This window comes from Cydia fagiglandana, chromosome 1 (genome assembly GCF_963556715.1).
Source record: "Cydia fagiglandana chromosome 1, ilCydFagi1.1, whole genome shotgun sequence".
NCBI classification, from domain to species: Eukaryota; Metazoa; Arthropoda; class Insecta; order Lepidoptera; family Tortricidae; genus Cydia; species Cydia fagiglandana.
In genome coordinates, this window is record NC_085932.1 from 8291557 (window position 1) to 8310997 (window position 19441).

General features: G+C 37.2%; 3 protein-coding genes across 3 annotated transcripts; 1 reads left to right on the forward strand and 2 right to left on the reverse strand.

The window, feature by feature from the left end:
• Positions 1-673: 673 nt before the first annotated feature.
• On the reverse strand, positions 674-11907 carry LOC134680556 (aminoacylase-1-like). The gene is made up of 10 exons (XM_063539671.1): positions 11904-11907; positions 9287-9380; positions 6292-6461; positions 5987-6158; positions 5111-5257; positions 4435-4505; positions 4102-4218; positions 3357-3452; positions 2726-2859; positions 674-1866 (listed from the first exon to the last, which is right to left on the reverse strand). The coding sequence occupies exons 2-10, from the start codon at positions 9366-9368 to the stop codon at positions 1662-1664; spliced, it is 1194 nt and encodes a 397-aa protein (XP_063395741.1). The 5' UTR covers positions 9369-9380; positions 11904-11907; the 3' UTR covers positions 674-1661.
• On the forward strand, positions 10194-11896 carry LOC134663444 (uncharacterized). Its single transcript, XM_063519815.1, has 4 exons — positions 10194-10341; positions 10495-10830; positions 11073-11260; positions 11570-11896. The coding sequence occupies exons 1-4, from the start codon at positions 10224-10226 to the stop codon at positions 11600-11602; spliced, it is 675 nt and encodes a 224-aa protein (XP_063375885.1). The 5' UTR covers positions 10194-10223; the 3' UTR covers positions 11603-11896.
• A 29-nt stretch (positions 11908-11936) lies between the features above and the next one.
• LOC134663415 (large ribosomal subunit protein uL4m) lies at positions 11937-13157 on the reverse strand. Its single transcript, XM_063519786.1, has 2 exons — positions 12388-13157; positions 11937-12272 (listed from the first exon to the last, which is right to left on the reverse strand). The coding sequence occupies exons 1-2, from the start codon at positions 13026-13028 to the stop codon at positions 12056-12058; spliced, it is 858 nt and encodes a 285-aa protein (XP_063375856.1). The 5' UTR covers positions 13029-13157; the 3' UTR covers positions 11937-12055.
• Positions 13158-19441: the final 6284 nt, after the last annotated feature.

A 19441-nucleotide genomic window follows, 5' to 3' on the forward strand; every position in this document is an offset into this window, starting at 1 on the left:
GACATCACAAACCCGGAATTATAAAGCCAAACCACACTACCGTACCGCACCAAGATCACGGTGACCGCACCCATAATGTCGGCTACATACGTAACGATAAATCGTTGCGATAAAACTGTGCAGATAAATCGAACCGTGTGTATGACAAATCGTTGTCGATTATCGTAACGATTTGTCATACACACGGTTCGATTTATCTGCACAGTTTTATCGCAACGATTTATCGTTACGTATGTAGCCGGCATAAGTGAGAGCGTGAAAGAAATATAACACGGTAAGATTATAAAGAGGAATAGAGTCGATGTTAATATAAAAACAGTATAAAATGAAAATCATACTCATTCTCATTCAGTAATTTCATCTTATTTGCTCAGATATAATCTTACCGTGCAATGAAATCTCCTATGCCAAATGATGATGATACTTATTTTAGTTTAAATATTATTATAGTTAGACCAAGATAAGTTGCCGGCGATTAAATAACACACACCTTTTTTTAAGAAACTGATAGGTAAATCACATTTTACGTTTTGTCCATATTCACCCCAGCCATCCATAGGGATAGTCACCCTGGATGAATGACGGTATATATATATATATATATACGATGGTAAACAATTATGCAATAAATCTGTAATTTTATTATAGGGACTAAAAATAAAACTAATTCAAGTGAGTGTATAAATCGTTTAATAAAATTTAAAATATTAACGAATAAAATACAATCAACTTAACATGAAAAATAAAATTAATTAGTATTATATGGAAGACCAGTGAACAATAAGTTATTATAATTTCATTTACGTATATGATTATAAATAAATCGAAAAATAAAACATTCAACAAGTTCATTTCGAATTAACTCAGTATTCATTAATTATTGTCTTAGTAAATGAATCAAATATAAAATGCAGTAAAAAATATATTTATGAATATGCTCAAAGAACTAGATAACATATAGTTGTTATAATTATATTACAAAAATAATTTTACGTACGACTACAAACAAACCACGTATATACTTAATACTAGATAACATGTCGGGTATAATTATTAATTATTAACTATATCAGCGGCCTCCAAACTTTTAGAACAGAGTCACGGCCAGGCTATTGTTCTCTTTATGCGGGTCTAATTATATAGAATTTGGCATTTTTTGCAGGCCAGGCATTTTTTGTTCCAGGCTCCGGCCCGCGGGACGTAGTTTGGAGATCCCTGAACTATACAAATATACTTCAATACGAAATACTCGTCAGGGTTACATTAAATATTGACCGGAAATCAACTGTCAACGTAGGTACTTACAATAAAAGCATTTTCTACTTACATTGCTCACCAACATAAAAAAACTAAATTAATTTTCGTCACAGATAAATAAATTACTACAGTACAGGTAGTCCCATAATGATATAAAATCCATATGATAATAAGATTAATAAGGCACATTGTAGACATTATATACATAATTAAACCTATAGGTTTATTATCCAAAAGTAGCTATAACATTTCCCACGCGCATTTATTCTTAATCCTTAAACAGTCATAGCTGACAACGATTATACAGTATAAAATGAACCTTAAAACATCCTAGTAAAGTTTACTATTGCGTGTTTTATAAAATACTCAGGGTGGTCAACAGTGCCTCGAATGAATGAGCATATTTATAGGTTAGCGACAGCTGTTATCAGTTTAACATATATATCAATGCCCTTTAAAAAGATGTCGGCCTTCAAAAACTCATCGTGGTCATGTAGCAGTACTGGGGTGTAGTTCATCGGTGAGAACCCCAGCGCAGGGATACCAACTTTGCGAACGTACCTACTATCTGTAGCAGCGGGGAAGATTCTGCAGTCCAGTTTAATATTCCTGAAATTTTACCAAAAAGGTAAATATAGATATGTAGATCTTCCGGAGTGTCATACAGTCAATACTTATGTCAATAGGACCAGTGCGACTGAGACACAATCCTCTGGGTTCATTCTCTCTTTCGGACTGTTTTCTCTATTTTGTCTTGCTCGGTATTAAGAGATAATTTTGATTAGCATAAAAAGGAACAGTACTATTCGTCATCTATAGGCACGTGAATTTTACAGACTTCTATGAGTTATAGAGTATAACCAACTACTAAATAACCAAACGGTAGCGAACGGGTTGTTGTCTAAACAACTTTAAGCAGGCCAATATTCCCAATAATCATATTTGACCTTTGTCCCACAAACAAAACGATTCTGTGTTATTTTTATAACATTAACACAACAGTTTGTTTCGACTAGTTCGTTTTTTTAGCATTAGAAAAAAGGTAAACAATCTGGATGTGTCTTTTAATTGAAAAACACGTTTTAAAAATAAGTTTCTGCAAATATGTAACAATTATGAATCTAATACGATAATTTATATTCTTCTGCTTTCATAAGTAATAGTTACCTACTGATTTTTCAAAAGCGTTTTTCAATTAAAAGACATGTCAAGATCGCTTACCTTCTTTGTACTTCTTTCTAATGCTAAAAAAAATGAACTATAAGTATAATTTTTATAACTTTAACGTATTTTATTGGGGATAAAGTATGGGATCCTTCAGAGTATGCAGGTTTTTATAGAATCTGCAACGGGCAATGTTGCAACCCTGAAGTTGCCGGCGTTCGTAGGCTACGGTGACCTACCACCAGGCGGACCGTACGCCTGTTGGCCACCGAGGTGGTATCAAAAAAACCTATTGGTAACTTACATCTCATCCGCGGCAGCTTTGAATGCTAACCAGTAAGGGTTGCTCGCGTCAAGTTTAGTGGACTCCACCTTGTCATTCCGCTGTTCAAACTCGTATGTCACGCCCTCCCCGGCTTCTTTGCACCATTGTTTGATCTGAGAAATAAGAAAAACATTAAAAAAAAAATTGTCTACTACCGTAAAATATGCTCACTTTGCTTCCCATTGGGTAATTGTACTCCAAGTTTTTATTCATGAAAAATATGTCTCAGCCTCACTTAAATGAATAGAATAGAATGTTTTTATTGTCCACTGTGTAGGTATACCTACATATAAGATGATCTTTACAAATAAATGGTATCAACAGCTGCCCTTTGTGAACATACAATATATATAATTCTTAAAACTACTTATTAACTAAATATATACCTACTATATTAACTAAATTACATATTTTTACATTTCGTTGCCACATGCATCGTCAAACAATTCTTTAAGATTGTAAAGTACAGTACAGTTAATGTTTTAACATGGTAGTATTGATAGTCTACTTTAAATTGGTGTATATATCCACATACCTACCACAACTAATTTTGTACCTACATAAATTATCATTCAGATTGTTATTAATTTCATTTAGAAATAAGTCTTACCATATTCTCGAATTCCACATGGTCGACGGTAATGGCCAGCCTCATATCGAAAACTACGCTTAGTTTCTCGGGAACGACATTCGATTGCACACCACCCTATAGAAGAAAGTACAATTTGGTCAGCTTTTGATTGTAACGAAAACATTTCATTCATTTATTTTACAGATTTTGACTAGATAGTCCTTAGAAAATTTCTGATTTAAAATGACAAATAAAACGGCTTATAAGGAGTGCAAATTTATTAGTTGCTTCTGCCCACTTACCATTTTCAATTAAGTGGTCAGCTTGAAAATAAATCGCACGATGCTCAATAATTTCTCAAATATTTCCAATAAAGACTATTAAATTTTAATAAACAATAAATATAAAATAGTATTGTTTACTTATCGTAAAACTTTACAAGTCACCCAATTATGGTCTAGTACAACTATGGTCCAAAGGTTCAAAAGTAACTAAGTAGTAATATACTTAACAGAGACCAAGCTAAGATGGCAGCGATTTTGATAGCCCAGACTATGCAAGTGTTATTTTAAACGTCAATCTTCTATGAAATTATGACGTTTAAATAACATTTGCATAGTCAGTAACATTTAGCCTTAGAACTCGTCATTGAAATAATAGTGTCACCTAAAAGAAGATATTACAGTTACTTTTGGACCATAGTTGAGAGAATAAGGACTATAGTTGGGTGGTTTTATGGTACTTGAAATTTTGTGACACACCAAAGATAATAAAATAAACTTACAAAGATCTGCGTCATATTTATCGTGGTCACATCTCCAGTTGTTAGTTTGGGGTCACTTTCCAGGATGCGTTTTTGTTGTTCCCGCAAATCCATAAACTTGTCGATGATATATCTCAGCTGTAAAATAAACATTATTATTACAAGTGAAATAAATACTAACTAACACCAACATTTATTAACGTGATAAAGCTCCATCGCTGGATATAGTCGCCTGGGTCACTTTTAAACCACTGGCTTTTAACTAAACATATATTTATGGCAGTTTTAATAAGTCGTTTTTTTAATACTACTCAGCATGTTAGTAGAATGATAACGTAGTAGAACATTTCTCACCTTTTCACCAGCCGTGTTCGGAAGAATGAGGGAACCATGTCCGGGCGTTCCAGGGCAGTGAACGTGAATTTCTAAAAATACATTATGAGTATTATAACTCTTTATTTCTTGTGACATGATAAAGTATAGTGGCATAATATAGTGGTTTCTTGTACAAGATATTATGAATTTTCTCGTGTCTAAAAATAGTACATAAATTTAAAAACAAGTTGAATATGAATTACAATCCGACTGTGGTTAGGCTCTTAGGCTTCACAAGTAATTTTAATAAGGCCTATGCGTCTCTCTCACACCCATACCTGAGACGAATCTAAAAGCCATGGGCCGTCCGAAGAATTACATACATTTAAAATTCAACCTATTCATAGGAAAAACCCCCCGCAGTCGGGTAAAAAGTTAAATACCTACTGTCGCACCTAATGAAAACTAAATTTCAATCGCAGCGCTTATCGCATATTAAAAATAACTTAAGTATAAGTACTATTCATGTTATACCTACCTAATGACTTTTTTGATTATACTTGCCGCAATACTAACTGGCGACCGAGATCATAATGCTATCTCCTTTACCCTTGTTAAGACCAACCAAGGGTTAAAGAAATGGTATTATGATCCGACTCGCCACTTAATTTTGCGGCAAGGGTATAGTAAAAATTGTAGGATATAAAAAACTTACGCCATATGCTACGCTCGCCATAGAACAAGATGAACTCTTCATCAGGGCTCGCGATCCCTTCGTCTAACCCGAATCCCACGTTCAATGCCTTAAACTCAGGAGTATGCACAAACTTCATCATGCCATCATGACCCCCAATTTCTTCATCTGCAAAAGTTACACAGTACTCAAAACGTTGCTCTTATTAAAGATAAATTATTTATCTTCGAAGAAACAGTTATTCAAACAATGAACGTGCGCGTTTAATAATGGCTCAGTAAACAGACGGTATCTTAATTAGTATGTAGATAATAACATTTTCTTTTATACTTATATATATGTTTTAAATGATAACTTACACTCTGCTTACTTTCATAGCTACTTTACTTGATAAATCAAGCAACTTTATAATTATAAAAATAACCAGTAACCTTCAGGGGTGAGATTTCAAATGTATGTTTGGGTTTTGCGATTCAAGTTCTTAATTCATTGGAATATCTTTTGAATATCTCCTTTATGTGATTTTATAGTTACAGCCGTTACAGGTAACTCGATGAGTGAAGGGATAACAAATTGTTTATTTCTCTCTCATAAGTAGGTTTTTTTTGTGGGTGTTAGGTACACGTAATATGATTAGGGGTACTGGGGTTACTTTGATTCGCGGGGCAACATTGAGCATCTATTTTTCAGAGAGTTTATTTTGAACGCGAATTTAGGAATTTCATGATGTGAAGGGCAACCTTGACAGAACTACATGATGAAACAATTCAGAAACGAATTCCTTATAGTTTAAGGATCGATACCTAATTAATATATGTTATCCCACTAGTCCCACGACTCAAAGGAACCCCAATAAAATTTACGGTACCTAGTGAAGTTGGATGTATAATCATTTACCTGGAACAAATGTGATGTGAAGAGTCCTCTTTAAATGCACTCCGGCAGCCTTCAGTTTACGAACAGCCTCCAGGTATTGTATACCAACGCATTTCATGTCTTGAGAGCCACGGGCAAAGATTTTTCCATCCTTATCGATGTGGGCACTGAAGGGTGGGTATGACCAACTTTTCTGCAATAGTAACATATGATCACCACTAGTTTATAAGGTTATATTAAACGTAATAGTAAGTAGGTACGACAACAGCGAATAACTTTAGGTAGGTAGGTAGTTTAGGTTAGGTTAGGTTAGGTAGAATACTAACCTCGAACACTGGCACGACATCCATGTGCGAGTTCAGCAGTATCGAAGGACGAACCGGCTCCGAGCCTCGCCATGTTAAAATGACGATTGGCTTCTTCGGTACGATCTCATGAACTACAAATTCCAGGCCGAGCGATGACGCTTGCTTTTTCAGGAAACTTACGCACGCATCTGAATAACATTATGAAAAAGGGTGGTATTCCAATCTGCCCAATATCTTGATTCTTGATCCAATGACGTTGCGTCTCACTCTCTTATTAAGCAAAATGTGAGACAAAATACACATTGGACAGGTGGAAAGCGTCACAAAGAATCCGCCGCTAAGAAGCCGCCCCCATACAATTGAAGATACCCTCTATAGTGCGTTTTTTTAGCATTAAAAAGAACTTCGCAGAAGTAAGCTTGTGGTTCCAAATCCGGAACTTTTAGCGGTAATAATTTGAAGTAAATTATTTGTATTGACCATGCCACATTAGATAATTCAATAATTATTAACAATTAAAGAGCCTGATAAAAACTGCACGCTTGCTTCTGTGGAGTTCTTTCTAATGCTAAAAAAAACGAACTATAATTTTAAGATGCAATGCTGAAATAACAAAAACTTTGTACGATCAATTAATTAATTAACAATATATTTATGCCTGGTATCTATTAGTTTTCGTTGCTAGGAAGGTACATTCACCACACTGGATTATTATGCCATTTAGGGTTCCAGCTAAATTGGACATTTTATAGCGTAAGTATTGAACAACCAATTTAGCTAGGGTCCTAAATGACGCAACAATTGCGGAGCGTGATGGTACATATGAGAGCACACGGTATAATGAGAGCGTAAGTTAGATTGGATGGCGGCGGCTAGGTCTAGGTTATTGTAACTATGATCTTTTTAAGGTGTCAATGCCCCTAATTGTAGACCCTTCGCTGATTGCGATGTCGTCACTTGAAGTGGCATAAAATATTGAGATATCTTAACACTATCAAAAGTGGGATCTATTCTCATTATTCAATTGTGCCAGGATAAACTCAATTGGTTGCACGTCAGCCCTATCTTACAGGCCAAATGGTGCACATCCTGAGGGTTACTGCCATCTAACTAGGCCTTGTTTATTGACAGTAATAGGTGAGATATATCTATAGGTAATGCGATCACTTTGTGCATGGTTTGTTATCATTATTTGTACAAAGATTAGACGCTTTTAACCTTTATCGTGGTTGTCCACGGCAACACCCCAGTTTTAACTGACTTCAACTTCTGTTTACTCAAAATTCGGTTCTGATGATGGTATGCGGGATTCATGAAGAATTGAGAAAGCGAATTGGCGAATTTGCAACCTTGGGTGCCATAGGCCCCAGATCCCTTATTAGGGGTCATCCATTAATTACGTCACACGTTTAGGGGGCGGGAGAGGGTCCAGAACATTTTCTGACATGTTGTGACATGGGGGAGGGGGGTGTCACAAACATTGTGACGTCATTTTAACTTCATCACTATTCATCAGTAACTGATAATAATAAATAATAATAATGCAGCCTATATAACTGATAATTAAATTATATTTTTTTATTCGCTGTACATTGTCAAGCGGACCCCAGGCTCACATGAGCCGTGGCAGAATGCCGGGATAACGCGAGGAAGAAGAAGATTCGCTGTACATTTAAATAATGAGGTTTTGGAAGTAGGTTATTTTCGTTCCTAGTTGGTTTTGTGTTATAAAATTACTAATATTTCTTTAACCAAAAATATTTTTTTATTAAAAAAATAATGCCGAGTTAGTATTGCCGATTTCGTTGAAAACAAAATTGCCTAAAATGTGACGTCTCAACAGGTGAGGAGGGATTTGCAAAATGTCACCAAGTGTGACAAGGAGGGAGGGAGGGGTCAAAAAACCTAGAAATTCGTGTGACGTAATTAATGGATGATCCCTTAAGTACTAGCCACCCTTTTCTCAGCACATGTCTATATACCTAGACTGCCGCCCCTAATATCTAGCTGTTCTAGGCCCAGGCATACTGAAGCCTTACTGCAAATCCGCCACTGACTCCTGAACTCTGATCAGCGTTTTTTATGTTTTCATCATCCAACCGATAATTTTTTTGTGTAAAAATGCAGATCTGATCATCTTAGATTTTTTCAAAGATGAAACACTAATACGCGCGTATAAAACATACGTGGGCCATACAGAAAGTTCCTGGATTCTGATATATGAGAAAACTTATTCTTCTAAGTGGCCAGTCCAGGAATTTTCAGTATGCCCTAAGTATTGTCCATGGTCACGACGCGATTTTATTGTCACGACACAGCAGGGGGCGTTATATGGGAATGTATGCAGATGCTTTTATACCATTGTGGATGGCAACAGTAAATCGAGGATGATAGCATAAAAGCGTCTACATACAATCTTCAGTTTCCTGCTGTGTTGTCATTACTGTGAATGATGATAAAGTATACAAATATTCAATGGCTTCTCCTTTTAAGAACTGCAGATCTCAGAATTTAGTATTCATTTCAACTTGATACCTTCATGCACTCTTATGAAAAAGACAGACAGATGGAAGGATTCATCATTTATTATTATTATAATAACTAATTTACTTCAAATTGGTCATGTAACAAACTGTATCATCCTGGCTGCACTAAGATAAAATCATCTGCAATTTTATTTCATAGTTGTATAAGCATAGTTTACATTAAACATTGAAATGTAATAATATTAGATAAGATTATGAAGATTTTGGCATCCTGTCACTATTTCTTATAAAAAATTACATTTTTCCTCAATTTTGTCTTAATATCAAATAATAACATGACAGCCTAATTATGAGATTATGTAAATAAATAATACAGGTACCTAGCTATACATACTGCATAATAGGAATGCAGTTATACCTTAATGTTATAGTAAACAAGTCAATGTTTAACCTTATCACTTCCACTCATTTCTTTCTGTTTGCTTTCCAAATAATTAAAATAAAATATTGTGATATTGCTTACTTACCATAATTGATGTTTGGCTGTACACTCGGTATTTGCAGATATTCCACAAAGTTTGCAATGGCCGGGTTACTGGCATACGACATGGCTGTAGGTGTCTGTGTTCATTCACAGCTCTAGGGCAGAAATGATAGCAGATTCAAGCTCCGCACCTTATATACCGGTACGACGTCTTGAGAGATAACAAATTTGATACGCTTCCAACTGTGATAAATGTATGTGTCTTGTTATGTTCCATTAGTTTATCAATAAAACAAACATCGAAGTTTTTCGTATCCAATCTTGAGTAGGTATAATTTCCGCAAGACAAAAACTACATTTTCAATTACTTACATCAAATTCTCACTTTTTAATTTTTTCACCTTTGTCTATTAAATGATACAGGTAATTTTTTACTTAATGTTATTAATAAGTACGTGTTTATTTATTAAAAACCTTAATGTTATTAATTAATTCTAATTTTTATTGATATTATGATATAGATTTTTGACGTAACACGAGTCTCTCGACAAGTTGACAATGACATTGAAAGATTTAAGGACTACATACACTGTGCAAGTCTAAAAGCCATTACAGACGGCCGTACCAGCGCTCCGCCGTACGGTCGATCTTGTGTATGTTAAGGACGCCACTATAAGTGAGAGTGAAAAAGAGAAAAGAATTTTAAATTTCAAACGAAACCATCGTGGGTGTCATCGTGTAGCACGGCCTTTTCCATAAATCCAACGAATGAACGAACTGACGAATGTCCAATGAACTGTCAATGTCAATTATGACGACGTCGCACTGCGTTTGCTTTGCTTTGCGTGTTCATGGTTTGGTTGACCAATGAAGTGACCGTTGCAGTTAAATAGCGCAATTCACATTATTGCATTTACAAGATTTCAGTAAAATTTCATGACATGACGCACTTATTAAATCGTAATAATATCAGTTCCGTTATGAGTGACGAGTACCATAAGCTAACCGCGGAACTTGACGCTAGGGAAGTACTGCAATACTTAAACCATCTAGGAATTCAAAATATAAGCGGAGAGGTTTTGAAACACTTTATCACAGGTAAGGTGCTATTATTCATGTACTTATCCAGGTCATGCCTGTATCAATTAATTAAAGTAAATGAGTTGTTTTTAATTTGAAGATTGTTATGGTACTCTTAATGTAAACTCTTTTGGATCTCGGGTACTGAATTCTTTGTTATTGTTTTCACAGATTTAAAAAAGTTAATTAAGTATGATCTGCAGCAAAAATATGCATGTGATCATGAGAACATTCCAACACAAGGTCCAGAAAGGCTACACAGTGCTAGTACATTTTCATCGAGGATTAGATCTCGAATGTCGGACAACACAGATTTGAAATGTAATAGAGATTGCCTGAGTAGAAGAAAGGCATTGCATGTACGCAATATACAGTCTGCTCCTAATATTCGTCAATCAGTGCCTGAGGAGAAACCGTTGAGAAGGGCTTGCTCCTGTGTCAGAGTTGAGAAGAAGGAATCAACGTCCAGCCAAATGAAAACCTCTAATGCCGCCTCAAACAATAATAGTAAGTTGTGTAATGAAATAATGTGGCCTGACCAATCAAAATATATTAAAACCTAAAATTCTTTGAAAATATTTCTTGTACATGTAGGATTTTAATATTGATACTATGATAGACATTGCAATTTAGATGTTTCAACCACTTAAAACCAATATATTTAAATAAAGGAGCAGGATGGCGATTTCACAGACTGAAATATTAAAAACTTATTAGTGTCATGTATAAATGAATTATGATTGTTTCAGTAATTAGAGTAGCAAAGCCACCAGCAGTGAAGAAATGTGATCCTGTAACCTTGTATCATTATTATACATCACTGTGGGAGAAGTACAAGCCCAATGTTCCCGGTGAAAATAACTGGTCTGACTTGAGGTGGAGTGTAAGACAGAAAATGGCAGGTACTGCCAGTCACACACATAATAAAATAAGCAAGGTGAGACTAACATTTTAATACATTTAAGTACAATAAAAACAATTCAATTTGTAAGTTTTATACTGCACATGTCATGATACATAATCAATAAGCTAAGTACTCCAAGCATGTAATTGAATATGTTTTTATAAGATATATACAGTTCAAATTTTAATATTTTTTTTTAATAGGTCCTCACTGAATTGAGCCGCAAGGATTTTGCCCAAGGCTACTCATTCTGTGCATAACAATGTATTACTGTGCATTTAAATACAATACATAATATGTATTTTTTTTCTTGTTTTAATTATAGTTTTTATCTTGTTCCAGATTCCGGATAATCCCAAAATATTGGATAAATGACAAATATCTTTTACCTTCAATTTATCTGTGAAGTAAAAGATATAGAGATATTTAAACTTGGGAATGGAATCCAGAGTTATGAACGATTAAGTTGATGTAAAGTAGCATATTAAATATGTATTGCTAATATTGTTTAGGGCCGGTTTACATTTTGATTAGTGTTTAGTGTAACACTAATCAATGTGTAAATAGGCCCATAGGCTAAGTGAATGGTGTAACATTCCTTGAGTAAATACAATAAATTCATTATTATTATAGTTTGAAAGTTTCTTGTGCGTTGTTTCATAGAAAACCATATCAGACTGTGTTCATAATAATGCTGCAGCACAGTTGGCTTCTGTCATTTGTTTCAAAATAAGCTAAACCACACCTGTTGCTGTAAATATAAAATGAATAATACCTCATATTTGTAATTTTTTATTTCTATAAGTACTAACTTTTTGCTTTAAATATTTAAACCTGATCTAATTTATACTGTGACTGCCTCTCAGTGGTAATGCCGTGCAAGTGGCTTAGAATCCGATCTTCAATTCTTTCAGCTGCAGACATTGTGAGAATTAATGTGTCATGTTTCAACATGGAGTACACATTTAGTCCATAAACTGGCATAATATTGACATGTGGCATTGCATCGGTAGCCACTGTTATATTTCTTGATACGAAATCGGTACTGAAAAAAGATTCATAATTAGAAAAATCAAAGACTATTTATTTTAAAAATGCAACCTGGTTCTCCCTCTTTGTATTGTGCAATTAGATGAATAGTAATATATAATTAAACTTACTCATCAACAATTAGGACAGATGGTCCCCAATTCCTTTGTTCAATAAGCTCAGCAAAATATTCGGGTTCATCTGTGGGCAGTTCAAGGTCTCTGACTATGTGTAGGTCATCTTGGGCAAATTTAGCTGATAATGTAGATGTCAGACCATGCAGTCTTAGATGAAAGGGCAACATGAAGAAGTGGGTTGTGCCCGAGCGGGGTCCATGGGCTATACCGCCTCCACGCCATAAAGGCGAGCGAATCGAACCGTGTCTGGCTCTGCCCAGACCTTTCTGAGGCCAAGGTTTTCTACCTCCTCCACGCACCTCTGCTCTGGTCTTTGTGTGAGCCCACGACACCCACCGGTACTTCCTCTGCCACACCACATTACGATGAATTATATCTATTCTAGGCACCGTTGCATAAACCAAAGGGTGCAACTCGAACAATCCCAATTTCTGTTCCTCGATTGTGTCCAAGTTTTCAATCCATACTTCGCGAGGCTTGGTATATTGGGGAGAAACCTTCCACTCTTTTTTGCTCACCGTTAATGAATTATCCTTAGATGTTATAATAGAAGCATTGGCCGAAGCAAAGGCTCGTATTGGCGGTTTAAAAGAAATATGAAGGTTTTTAAATGCGTTTAACAGTATCGAAGTCATTGTAATTTTCTACAGCGAGTAAGTCCAAAGTAGATTTTAATCAGAAATTGTACACCATAATGGCTTTTAATTCTAAAATTAATCGTATCAATTTAATTTAATAACATAACCTCAACACTTTCCTAAAATTAACCACAGATACGATAAATATTTGCTCTGGAACCATAGAACATAGATATATTATATTTAGAGATTACGTCAAAGCGAGCTGTCACTGTTACCACTTTTGTTCAGTGTAAGATTAACAATTTAACACCACATTGCTGTAGCCATGTCGAAAAAGTGATATCGATAAACTATCGACTATTCTTGCAATTTTAATTTTACTTCTGATATTATTACACATAATATTATCACTACTTGTAACGCAGAGTCCCTTGTGAATAAATAAGATATTAAATAATAAATTAGTTTTAATTTATTAAGCAAAACAAACACAGACAGTTACACAGCATGACACTTGATAGAATCTAATTTTCAAACACGATTTGATATGAAATTATAGAATACCAAATGCGGCCAGTACTCTGGCGCCAAACCTCTTTTGACCATTCTAACACTCCTCCTTAATTTCATACCTCTAGAGGTCTAGACCCATGCCTCTTGCACACGACACAAACTTACCCTTCAATAAGGCTTTCGTAAGTACGTCCGCTACCATTCGTTCTGTCTCCAAGTACACTAACTGGATATGCCCATTCTCAACCGCTTCTCTCACATAGTGGTGGCGCACATCAATGTGCTTTGTGCGTTGATGGTGCACAGGATTCTGCGCGATGGCAACTGCTGACTGGCTATCACTGAAGATAGTTAACTGCTTTTCTCGTTCTCCAGTGATCTCAGCAACAAATCGTTTTAAAAATATTGCCTCTCTGGCTGCTTCTGAGATGGCAACATACTCGGCTTCCGCAGTTGAAAGGGCAATCGTTTTCTGTTTTTTGCTCTCCCAGCAAACAGCTCCTCCTTTCCACAGGAAGACCAAACCAGTAAACGATTTCCTATCGTAGGATGTAGCATGGCTAGCATCCGCATAACCGACTAGTCCTTTCATCTTGTCCGACTTTTTGTACTTGAGTCCTTGACTCTTTGTACCCTTTAGGTATCTAAGCACTCGCTTCGCTGCGATCCAGTGCTCGTCAGTATAGCACGTGTTAAATTGGCTTAGATAAGTCACAGTATGTGCTATGTCCGGCCTCGTGCAGACCGCCAGATACATAAGTGACCCTATGAGATTCTGATATGGTATGCCCTCATCAGTTTTGTGTGTTTCTCCTGGCTTCTCAAGCTTTTGTCCAGGCACTGCAGGCGTTGATGCGACCTTGCAGTCAACCATACCAAAGGTTTTCAATATTTTATCTACATAACTCTCTTGGTCGATTTTGATCGAAGTATCAGATTGAGTAATCCGAATTCCCAAGATAAATTTCGCACGACCAAGATCCTTCATCTCAAACTTTTTCATGAGATCGGTTTTGACAGAGTTCAGCTCCTTTTTATCATTCCACAAGATAAGGATGTCATCCACATACACTGCGAGTATAGTAATCTTTTTGTTACTAGATTTAATATAAACGCATGGTTCGTTCTTAGACCTCGTAAAACCTAATTGTAGCAACTCATTGTTCAGTTTCGTGTTCCATGCTCTAGGGGCTTGTTTTAACCCGTACAGGGAACGTTTGAGTAAGCATACGTAGTCCGAACTCCCTTCTTCAAAACCTTCTGGTTGCTTCATGTACACAGTTTCAGATAAGTCTCCATTTAGGAATGCCGTTTTGACATCCATCTGGTCAATGTGAAGGCGATAATCAGCTGCCAATGCTAAAAGTGTCCTTAGCGAGCTGTGTCTAACGACCGGGGAGAAGGTTTCGTCATAATCAATGCCATATCTCTGGCTGAAACCGCGAGCCACGAGCCGAGCCTTGTACCTTTTTCTTCCCTCCCCCTCGTCTTTGATTTTAAAGATCCACTTTGAATCAACGACGTTGCATCGCTCTGGTCGTTTGACTAAGACCCATGTCTTATTTTTCTTTATCGCATTCAACTCCTCCTGAATGGCGACTTTCCACTCTTTGCTGTCATCTCTTGACAGTGCTTCACGAATCGTTCTGGGTTCCTGTTCCGATTCTATGGCTTGATACAGTACATGATCCGGAAACGGAGTTGGTTTCCTTGTTCGAAGGGGGTACCTCCGTTCCTGTTCCTCCTCAGGTTCTTCATCGATACTTAAAAATGATCCACAGTCCGACTCGGCCAGATCAGATTCTATGTTTGGCTCATGGTCGACTCTAGGGCTGTTGATACCACTTTCCGGTCTTTCCTCTCTAGGAAGGACGTCTTCCACTCTAGGAATTACGACTTCTTCTCTAGGAACCTCATTTTCCACTGAAAGTGGAATTTCTATTTCATCACAGTCATCACACATGTTCTGATGAGGTGTCGCCTTGACGTTTTCTTCAGACATATTAAGTATCTCCTCTGGATCTGTTTCCAAATGCTGATGATGTATTTCACTTTCTAAGAATATCACATCTCTTGCCTTATGCAGTTCGCCTGTAGTGGGGTTCACTAATCTATAAGCTTTTGAGTTGTCACAGAAGCCTATAGAGATCAGTTCTTTACTTTTGGGATCCCACTTTCTCCTTTTTTGTTTAGGGATATGCATAAATGCTTTACACCCGAAGATTTTCACATTGCTGAGGTCACATTTCCGCCGTGACCACTTTTCTTCAGGTGTCATATTCTTCACCGCTAGCGTTGGTGACCTGTTTTTTAAAAAAACGGCATGACGGACTGCTTCTGCCCAAAAACGTTTAGCCAAACCGGAGTCATGCAGCATGCTTCTTGCTTTTTCGCATATCGTCCTGTTTGCCCGCTCGGCGACGCCATTTTGTTCTGGCGTGTAGTCAACTGTCAGTTGATGCTGTATCCCGAACTTTTTCAAGTAGTTGTCCATCTGTTTATTGACAAACTCTGTGCCGTTATCTGTGCGAAGGATCTTCAGTTTCTTCCCACTTTGATTCTCAGCAAACTCTTTAAACTCCATAAATTTTTCAAACACTTCACTTTTTTGTTTTAGAAAATATACAAAAGCTTTTCGAGTGAAATCATCAATAAACGTTAAAAAATATCGGGCCTTACTGACTGAAGGAACCTCCATAGGTCCGCAGACGTCTGAATGTACCAGACCTAGCACCTCAGTGCTTCGCGTCGCTTTATTTTTTTTTATAAAGGGTTGTTTTGTCTGTTTTCCCATGATGCAGGGTATACACTCAAGTTTAGATAAAGTGTTAGGAAAACTTACCCCTGTTGCCATCTTATCTCTGAGTAATTTGAGGTTTTTCATACCAAGATGCCCCATCCTCCGATGCCACTGCATCAGCTGGTCACTTGCAGTTGCAGATGAAAGCGCAGAACCCTGTGAACAGCACTTTATTTTATAAATGCCTCGTTCTTCCACACCTTTCACTACAGCCTTACCTCTAATCTCGCATTCATCACTCTTAAAGATGTCACACCCTTTTTCAGTAAATACCACCACGTGTCCCTTTTTCGCGATAGCATTCACACTCAATAAATTAGAGGCTAATTCAGGGACATAAGTTACATTGCTTATAGTCAAATCTATAGATTCACAAACTACCGTACCTTCACTTTCGCCAAGTACCTCATTACCATTTGCACATGTCACTCTCAAGGGTTTCTTAGAGTCTTTTAAGTTTTTGAACCAAGATTTCCGATGAGTCATATTTGAAGACGCTCCCGAGTCTATGATCCAGTCATCTGCGTGTGGATTCATCGCTGTACCAAACGCATAGGCTTGCAGTGCCTCCTTCCTCGTTTTCGGATTCTCTGGACATTCCTGTGCCTTATGAGGTCCTTCACAAATGAAGCATTTGACCTTTCCTTTGGTCTTCCATTTAGGTGCACTCTTGCCCTTATGCTTCTTTGTTAGCAGCGCAGATGTTGGTTGCTTCTCGCTGGAGCCTGCTGCGAAGGTATCTTCCATTTGAAACAGCTTGGTTTTCACATAATCGGTAGTTAAACTAATATTGCTGTTCTCTATGGCCAACCTCATCGGTTGAAACTCTGTGGTAAGGCCTTGAAGAAGTAAAGCTGCTAGTAGCTCATCATCAATCTCCTTCCCTAAATCTAACAGCTCTTGTGACGTCGCCATGACAGATGTCACATAATCTCGAACCGACGAGAATTGTTCCAGCCTCAAGCTCACTAGCTTTGACAATAGGCGGCAGCGATTGTTCAGACCTTTGTCTTCAAATGCATTCTTTAATGCTTCCCAAGCTTCCTTAGCTGATTTTGCTTTACGGACATGCACTAGACAATGGGGTCGGACCATAAGACAAATCTTTGCACGCGCTCTTTGGTCCCGTTTCGTACCTGAAACGTCGGTGGCTGCAGGAGTAGCACTCGTGTATTCCCACAAATCCTCGTGGACCAAATACAGTTCCATCATAAACTTCCATGTTGCGTAATTGGAATTACCATCCAGTTTTTCTATAGATGGCAAACCACTGATGCTACTACTCGAAGTTGCATTTCCACTGTTGCTACTACTCGAAGTTGCATTTTCACTCATTTTGCCAACACTATCTTCTAAATTATTCACACTATGGGCATAACGCAGTTATGGTTGCGCGACGGCCCTTAACCTGATATTATTACACATAATATTATCACTACTTGTAACGCAGAGTCCCTTGTGAATAAATAAGATATTAAATAATAAATTAGTTTTAATTTATTAAGCAAAACAAACACAGACAGTTACACAGCATGACACTTGATAGAATCTAATTTTCAAACACGATTTGATATGAAATTATAGAATACCAAATGCGGCCAGTACTCTGGCGCCAAACCTCTTTTGACCATTCTAACAACTTCAAAGGTTTAACGATACCTAAAATGAACAAAACGCTTTTATTCTTTATTGTGGTTATCAGGTCACAATTTTATCGTCACGCCCCAGCAGGGAACGAAGGGAAAGTTCAGATATTTAATTAAAATACATAAATACCTACTAAAATATGTGTTCTGGAATAATTGAATTATTTTATTTCATTCTAATATATTTATTATCCATTAGAAATTCAATTAAGTTTATTTTTAACGAAGATATTGAAGCTTCAATTAATCGCTATTTCGTTCCGCTGTGTAGCGTTTATCGATATATAACATGATTAAAATTGACTTTTCACATCCCTAAAAAACGTGTGTGTGCACATACACGTTTTTACGCACACATACACAGCCTGGATGCACCGAAAAAGGTAACACTTTGATTTGAAGTTCATATTGTCAACAGTATGGTTGTCCTTTTTTGACAAATGGCATTTTTAAAAGAGCGAGGAGAGAGGAGTGACTAGTTGCTGCGCCGTCAAAGTGAACAGATAAAGATAACGTTGGGGCCTTGCCATAGAAGGTAGGATCCCATAGAAGTGCTATACGCGTGCCTCCGAGAGGGACAAAACATACGCAATGCGCCACTAAGGCCCCATTCGCACGGCAGCTTTTTCAACGCGCGTTAAAAAAGCGTTTGAATGACACAAATGGATAACCATGTATCTATTCACACGACAGCGGTGGCGCTTTTTATCAAGCGTTGTTGGATTTTCGACTTTAAGCCTAGGTCGTTAAATTGAATTTAGAGGTGAGTAATATTCTTTAGCTCGCGATTTGTCAAAAACGATACAGAGCGAGTTCTTTGTACTTGTTGTATTTGTTGATTGATTGAACTTTAGTCGGTAATGGTAATGGATCGAAAATCGCGTGCGATATATTACAAGGATTTCGATTTTTTCTCGATTTTCGCCACCGTAGCCTATGGTGAGTAACAAGCAACGCTAGGCGGATTTCTTAGTCTACAGCCTCCTCCAGACTATGCGCGTGAATCGCGGCTTCGCACCGCGATTCGCGCACGAGTGTGGAGGAGGCTTACGGATGTTGATATATTAAAGGCTCTCTACACGATGACCCAGCGCCGGCCGCTCCAAAGGACGCATTTATGCGTTAGAGGGAGCAAGTGATATTGCTATCTCATTCTACCGCATGGCTGCGTCCCTTGGAGTGGCCGGCGCTGGGCCATCGTGTAGAGGAGCCATTAAGGGTGTGGGCTGACTTATGCCGGCTACATACGTAACGATAAATCGTTGCGATAAAACTGTGCAGTCCGACTGTGCAGATAAATCGAACCGTGTGTATGACAAATCGTTACGATAATCGACAACGATTTGTCATACACACGGTTCAATTTATCTGCACAGTCGGACTGCACAGTTTTATCGCAACGATTTATCGTTACGTATGTAGCCGGCATTATGCAATTGCTGAAGCAATTGTTTCTACTTTAAACAACCTAAAATAATGAGTTAATTTGAGCTATCGTTTTGTTTCTT

Excerpts from the sequence above, each read along its gene's own strand:
- LOC134680556 (XM_063539671.1), bottom strand. The coding sequence starts at position 9,368 with ATGTCGTATGCCAGTAACCCGGCCATTGCAAACTTTGTGGAATATCTG. Across the intron at positions 6,462-9,286 it reads ACAGCCAAACATCAATTATG|ATGCGTGCGTAAGTTTCCTG; the intron begins GTAAGTAAGCAA and ends AATGTTATTCAG. Across the intron at positions 4,219-4,434 it reads CGAACACGGCTGGTGAAAAG|CTGAGATATATCATCGACAA; the intron begins GTGAGAAATGTT and ends TTTATTTTACAG.
- LOC134663444 (XM_063519815.1), top strand. The coding sequence starts at position 10,224 with ATGAGTGACGAGTACCATAAGCTAACCGCGGAACTTGACGCTAGGGAA. Across the intron at positions 10,831-11,072 it reads TGCCGCCTCAAACAATAATA|TAATTAGAGTAGCAAAGCCA; the intron begins GTAAGTTGTGTA and ends TGATTGTTTCAG. Across the intron at positions 11,261-11,569 it reads CACATAATAAAATAAGCAAG|ATTCCGGATAATCCCAAAAT; the intron begins GTGAGACTAACA and ends ATCTTGTTCCAG.
- LOC134663415 (XM_063519786.1), bottom strand. The coding sequence starts at position 13,028 with ATGACTTCGATACTGTTAAACGCATTTAAAAACCTTCATATTTCTTTT. Across the intron at positions 12,273-12,387 it reads TCTGTCCTAATTGTTGATGA|TACCGATTTCGTATCAAGAA; the intron begins GTAAGTTTAATT and ends ATCTTTTTTCAG.